Raw genomic sequence first — 7291 nt, 5'->3', positions numbered from 1 at the left:
GAGGCGCGGAGCGCGGGCAGGGGGGCGCGGAGAGCCGCTGGGCGCGCCGAGGCGCGGAGGGCGGGCAGGGGAGCGCGCTGAGGCGCGGAGCGCGGGCGGGTGGGCACGGAGAGGCGCGGGGCGCGGCAGGGGGACACGGAGAGGCGCGGGGCGCGGCGGCCGCGGGGCAGCGGGCAGGGGTGGCGGCGGGGCGGGGGGGCGGCGGCCCCATGGGGCCGGGCGGCGGGGCGGCGCTGGCTGCTCGGCGCGCCCCGGCCGCCGCCGCCGCCGCCCCGCCGCCGGGAGCCGCCGGGAGCCGCCAGCCATGCCGCGGGGCGGCCCCAGCCTGCTGCCGCCGGCGGCGGGGCCCCCCGGCGGGGCGCGGGGGCCGGCGGGCGCCCCCGGGGCGGCGCAGGTGGCGGCGGGCAGCCTGCTGGCCCTGCTCATCCTCTGGACGCTCTTCGGCAACGTGCTGGTGTGCGCGGCCATCGTCCGCTACCGGCACCTGAGGACCAAGGTCACCAACATCTTCATCGTGTCCCTGGCCGTCTCGGACCTGCTGGTGGCTCTGCTAGTGATGCCCTGGAAAGCAGTGGCTGAAGTGGCCGGGTACTGGCCCTTCGGGGCTTTCTGCAACGTCTGGGTGGCCTTTGATATCATGTGCTCCACGGCCTCCATCCTGAACCTCTGCGTGATTAGCGTGGACAGGTACTGGGCTATTTCCAGCCCATTCCGGTATGAAAGGAAGATGACCCAAAGGTTGGCTCTGGTGATGATCAGCGTGGCGTGGGCTTTGTCTGTGCTCATCTCCTTCATCCCCGTCCAGCTCAACTGGCACAAAGGTGGGGATGTTGTTGCTGCTGCTGGGGATATTGGAGGTGGATCTGACTGGGCAGCAATGGGTGCTGTCACCACCTGGGCAGAAGACATGAGCACCACGTGGGTGGCATTAGTGGCAATGAGACCCTCTGACGGGACCTCTGGCAGCAATGATACCCTCACTGGACCATCAGAGAGCTGTGACTCCAGCCTCAACAGAACTTACGCTATTTCCTCCTCCCTCATCAGTTTTTATATCCCAGTGGCTATCATGATAGTTACCTACACTCGGATCTACCGCATTGCCCAGGTGCAGATTCGTCGGATCTCATCCTTGGAGAGGGCAGCGGAGCACGCGCAGAGTTGCCGGAGGAACCCCATTGACTGTCACCATCACACTAGCCTCAAGTCCTCCATCAGGAAAGAGACCAAGGTGTTGAAGACTCTCTCTGTCATCATGGGAGTCTTTGTCTGCTGCTGGCTGCCGTTCTTTATCTTGAACTGCATGGTTCCCTTCTGCGAGAGCCCCCCCAGCGACCCCCATGCTGGCCTTCCCTGCGTCAGTGAGACCACCTTTAATATCTTCGTCTGGTTTGGTTGGGCCAACTCCTCCCTCAACCCGATCATCTATGCCTTCAATGCTGACTTTAGGAAGGTCTTCTCCAACCTCCTGGGGTGCAGCCAGTTTTGCTCTAGTACTCCGGTGGAAACCGTTAATATAAGCAACGAGCTTATCTCTTACAACCAGGACACCCTTTTTCACAAGGAGATAGTGACTGCCTATGTCAACATGATCCCAAATGTGGTTGATTGTGAGGAAAATCGTGAGGACCCTTTTGATAGGGTGTCCCAGATCTGCCCTGACCACGAGATTGCCACCGACTCTGTGTGCGAGCTGGACTGTGAGGGGGAGATTTCACTAGGCAAAATAACACCTTTCACTTCAAATGGTTTACATTAAATTGCATCCTGTCCTGGTCAGATGTTCTTGGATTGCACAACAAAATATTAGCACTGAATGGAAAAACCTGCTTGATTTTATGCTATAGTTCAGTCAGTCACTTCATGCTAAACTCCCTTGTATGTGTAGCACTTTGCAGGATTTAGACACTGTCGTACAGAGAGGTGCCAGAACCAACTTAATTCAGCGCTCCCCCAGACTACGAGCTCTCCTTGATTAGCTGTGGAGAGATGTTGTGGTACGATTACAATCAGTTGATGTTTATAACATGTTTGCAAATGAAAGGTGCCATTATTAGTGCTAAGTATTATGACTCTTAAAAATGGAGATAGATACTGAAGCTGGCATAGACATTAAACAGAGAAGAATTCTCCTACGCTATTCATTTGTTCAGATTTTTTGTTTTTTCTCTCTCTTTTTTTTTTAAAGATGGGAGTAGTGAGGTGGTGATTTGGATGATTATTTAAATGTGTGTTTCTGCCAAAACAGTTTATGTGAAATCCATGTTCTCCTAGACAGTGTTGTTGCCTACAATATCCTTGCCATGTTTCCACAGTTGAATAAATAAAAGTTACATTTATCAAAGGGTTATTATCTTTCATTTATCACCCTGAAAGGCTTACAAGTACTCAAACTTTAACATGTCTATTTGAATGGTTAGAATAACTAACTACTAAAACCTACTATTTTAAAATCAAGATAGTCTATATAGAAATATAATTTTTGGATAACAGCAAGGCTCAAGGGAGCGGTTGACCTAAATGAGCTCTTTTACATGTGTCTACTTACAGCTAGATTTATGCCTATTTTTTTGGTCTTAGTATAATTGATGCTATCACTATCTGTGATTTCCTCTTTGTAGCTATATCAAGCATACATACTTAACAGTCATTAACATTTTTCACTTAATTCTGTACTTGAATTTGCTTTTTAAAGATACTATTAATGAGAAAAGGTTGTTGATAGGATTAAAATGTTTCTAAAAATAATTGATTTTGAAAATGATATTACTAATTAGCAGTTCCCAGCATTGACTCAATGCATTAGAGAACTCACTCATGCCAAGAGAAGAGAAAATGCTATTGATGTATTTTATGTAGATATTTCTTTTCTTTACTGGAAATTATTAACAATTCTTGAAATGCCACATATATTTAGACTTCTTAGACTCTATAAAGCAGTCCATAAAAGGTTGTAAAAGTATATTTTAAACTTTGTTTCTCTTCAAACATTTAAATCAGATGGAGTATATCATTTAAAAACGTGTGCACACTTTCAACTCAGAAATCAGAAGTGATATTATTTCCAAGACAAATGATCAAAGGCAGTAAAAGCACTACTGATATTTATTTCAACTTTGGGCTAATTCCCTCTGAATAAAATTGCAATATGTTTGCCTTTTTAAAATACCCGTGCCATGAGCTGAAAAGATTTAAATCGAATCAGTGCAGTCCTGATTGACTCTCTGCCGGGGTCTGGGGCACTAATTGACCTTACTGGCCCCGGCCAGCCCCTGCCGGGGCCTCCCCCAAGCCCCTGCCTGGGTGCGGGGGCTGTCTAGGTGCTCAATGGGTAAGAACAGGATCCCCACTGGCCAGCTGTTCTCCACTGGAACTTGTGTAAATAGGCACTGCAAGCCATGCAAGCCGTACATTCAGGACTGAACCTTTTTGGAAGTCAATCCCCTAATGCTGGCCAGCAAAGGGTCGCCTTGTCTCCATGTGGGACTCGGGGTGGAAGAGGCGTGGAAAGCATATAGCCAAAATGCCCTCGCAGTTGCGTCTGCTGCAATCTGGGCTCATCTGCAAGCAATGTTTTGTGTGTGTGGTGTATGACATTAGTTGCCTACATGGTTGTTTTGGGTTATCTTTTTCATTGCCTCTTTGTTATTTAAGGTTGAAATCTGTCTGAGTATTTTCATTCCTTGTTGATGTCAAATCTCAATTTAATGGCCCTTTTACAGCCGTCCTCAGAAAAGCATATTGTGATTGTGCTTTAGGAAAGCTGGAAAAACAGAAATCCAATGCCAATAATCATGTTCAGCCTCCACATCTATGGTGAACATGCTATTGTTTCTCTACTGAAGCAATCAAACATTGCTTTAATTGTCTAACCGTAGTCCTAGCCCTTCTGGTTAGGTAATAATCATCTGGAATAAATCATTTTCCCAAATAAAAATGAAAGGGGCCTTTTGTGGGTAGAAATCAACATGATGGTGGTGCAGTGATAAAATATCCCAACCAGAACTTAGATTTTTGTATCTGTTAGTTACTACTCAAGTTTTGAGGGTAGTATAACATGTTAAAAGTTTCTGAATCTGTGTAAAAAGCCTAAGGTATTCAGATGCAAGTGGTACCTGGTTCCGATTCCAGCTCCCAGGGCAACCTCTGTATTTTATCCAATATTATGCATAAATCAGAACCAGTCTAGGGAAATGGGAAATGAAAAACAGATCTCTTCCTGAGCACCTGCAAGCCAACAGACTGGGCAATGCTGCTGCTCTGTGTGTTACTCTCTGGTCCAGTAACGTTTTTTGTTCCATTCTGAGTAGTGGAATATTTTCAGTCATAGCAGCGGAGTGTCCCTCCCCTCTACTAGCCTTTCCTCTTCAGAAGAGTCCCTACGCTGATGCTGTGATCTTTCCCTGGAGATCGAAGCTGCGAGCTGGAATGGCCCCGGCTGAACGGGACATGGGACCCAGCAGTCCCGCGCCTGGGTGAGCGCTCTGAGCACCAGGCTCTACAGAAGAAGAGCTTTCAGGGCAAGAGGATTTGCAGCTCCTTTTTTCCCCAACGAACAGGGTCAATACCCTGAATCGCAAGTGTACAGTCCAAATGAGGAACCAAAGACCCTTCCTTGAGAGATTCCTTCTATTTAGTCCTACAAGGCTCCCTTTGCAGCATGGCTTTTGGATCCCTTTTTGAGGCACCCACCTCTCCACACAGACACACTAGATGGCTAGATGTGGGCAAGAAGATGTGAGTGATTCACTTGTTAGGTGCTTTTCTTTTTGTTCAGTCTTCACCCACCTAAGTTTCTGAAATAAGTTGATGGGCTAACTTTGGCATGCAAGCGCAACAGATATCCATTGTCAGGTTTATATGGTAATGACTTTGCACAGTATGTTAAAAACATTCAGTCCTGTCTTCAATCAAGTCTGAAGGAAGACAATTTTTAGCTTGACTCCAGAATTAGGGAGCATAATTAGGACAATACGGTAAACTGTTCAAATTGCCACTTTCCATTAGTAATTTTTAATTTGTGACTTCAGTGGGTAAATGCTTTCTGATGGTGACTGCACAATGTAATCTCCCTCCCTGGAATATGTGCGTGTCAGGGGCTTCCCTCCTTGGAGCCCAGGAGCATCAGAAAGGAAACATTTCTGCTTTGAAAGACAGATAGAAATTACTCTTTTTGCTAGAAGGCCATATTCACCAGTACAGGCTGGGGGTTGACCTGCTGGAAAGTAGCTCTGCAGAGAAAGATGTGGGTGTCCTGGATGCCAAGTTAAGCACGAGGCAGCAATGTGCCCTTGTGACCAAAAAGGCCAATGGGATCCTGGGGTGCGTTAGGCAGAGTGTTGCCAGCAGGTGGAGGGAGGTGATCCTGCCCCTCTCCTCAGCCCTGCTGAGGCCTCACCTGGAGCACTGTGTCCAATTGTGGGCTCCCCAGTACAAGAGAGACATGGCCCTACTGGAGAGAGTCCAGCGGAGGGCTACAAAGATGATGAGGGGACCGGAGCATCTGTCCTCTGCGAGAGGTGGGCCTGTTGAGCCTGGAGAAGAGAAGACTGAGAGGCGATCTGATCAATGTGTGCAAGTATCTGAAGGGACAATGTCAAGAAGTTGGGGCCAGAGTCTTCTGTGTGGTGCCCAGCGACAGGACAAGAGGCAACGGGCACAAACTGAACCACAGGCAGTTCTGGCTGAATCTTAGGAAAAACTTCTTTCCTGTGAGGGTGGCAGAGCGCTGGCACAGGTTGCCCCGAGAGCTAGTGGAGTCTCCTTTGCTGGAGATATTCAAAAGCTGTCTGGACGCGATCCTGTGCAATGTGCTGTAGAGGACCCTGCTTGAGCAGGGGGGGTTGGACTAGGTGATCTCCCGAGGTCCCTTCCAACCTTGGCCGTTCTGTGATTCTGTGATCTGAAAGAAAACCCTTTTCTTGGCTTGTAACATAGGGTCAATTTGTTGCCTTCAATGTGTCTTATTTACTTGCCATGGGCAGAGCTATAGCGTTCGGAATTAGCAAGATAAAATTTCTAAGGAAATGTGTATCTCGCCTTCAAGTATAAAAGGACAGTCTATTTTGGTGACAGCATCCCCCAAAAAGGATTGTTTTAATCAGTTTCTATTAGATGAAACTGCTGCCCTACTTTTTTGAAATGGTTTCCCTTTTAAGCACTGATGCCTTTGCCTATCCATAGTGTAGAATTCACTGGAACAGCAAGTAGGGTTTTATAATCATCCTCTCCTTGTGGTGTCACTCGGGAACTCATCTGTCCAAATGATTTTGTACCTCCCATCAACATGTTTATTTCCATGAAAGTCACCTTACTCTGGTCATGCATTTTACTCCCTAATTAAGCATGATCACTTATTGCGAGCTCAGGTTTTTGGGATATATTTTTTTTTGTCCCTTGTGCTTTAATAATTTGAATATAGAGTGCGGTTTGGCTTTGAGTCATCATTACTTAGTATTTCTAGTTCCAAGTGATGGCTGACCTTCAAGATCCCTGACTATTTTCAGTTTCTGTTTTGTGTTATTGTTTATAAATATTACCTTGCAATACTTGTCACTGTTAACGTTACCTCTGAACCAGTCAAATCTTCTCTTATGGCTTATTCTAAAGCACTGGATAATGTCATCCCGGGTCAGTACATCAGTAGTCTATAGCTTTTGTGTTTGAGTTAATTCATGACAGTGGAGCACATTTCAAAGTAAGAACAGAATATATGAAGGTCATCTTTGTTAATTTTTAAGAAATCACAACATAGATGATATAAAACTATAGTATTTTATGTAAAATGCTGCAAACACCATAAAGACTCTTTTGATATTCAACCCCCCCCCACCAAGAGCTCTTAATTAAGAGCTTTAATTTAAGAGCTTAAATTTAAGAGGGTTTTTTTAGCACTTTAACAAGTGTTTGTGTGTTTGTGGGTTTTTTTTTTTCCCAAGCTAAAGAAACATAGATGACTTTCTCAGAGTGAGCACAAACAGAATGCTTTTCAAAGGGGAAAAAATACTGCATTTTTTTCCTGAAGTTGGGTACTTTATGCTTTTGCTTTCACCATGCTTTTTTCTTTTGCCCGCCACATCTAGCGTATCTCTGCAGAGGGGCTCCCTACTGAGAACTCTTATATTTTTGTACACATAGCAAAAAAAATTTCAAAATTAGGAGGGCTTGTGGTACAAATAAAACTAAGCACAATCTTTTGCCATTTAGAAGCTGATCAGACATAAATTCAGCATTCAAGAGACTGACAAGACTGGAGGCACTACGTGGAGCATGCGTCAGATGGAAAGTGTAA

The 7291-nt window shown here is 46.2% G+C and overlaps 1 protein-coding gene across 1 annotated transcript; it reads left to right on the top strand.

Moving 5' to 3' along the window:
• Positions 1–304: 304 nt before the first annotated feature.
• DRD5 (dopamine receptor D5) lies at positions 305–2333 on the top strand. The gene has a single exon (XM_009686300.2). It carries the CDS (start codon positions 305–307, stop codon positions 1757–1759), a length of 1455 nt encoding a protein of 484 aa, XP_009684595.2. The 3' UTR covers positions 1760–2333.
• Positions 2334–7291: the final 4958 nt, after the last annotated feature.

Source organism: Struthio camelus, chromosome 4 (genome assembly GCF_040807025.1).
Source record: "Struthio camelus isolate bStrCam1 chromosome 4, bStrCam1.hap1, whole genome shotgun sequence".
Lineage (NCBI taxonomy): Eukaryota > Metazoa > Chordata > Aves > Struthioniformes > Struthionidae > Struthio > Struthio camelus.
The sequence above is the reverse complement of the archived record's forward strand: the minus strand, read 5'-3'. Positions and strand labels throughout refer to the sequence as shown.

Coding starts and splice junctions, on each gene's coding strand:
- DRD5 (XM_009686300.2), top strand. CDS start 305: ATGCCGCGGGGCGGCCCCAGCCTGCTGCCGCCGGCGGCGGGGCCCCCC.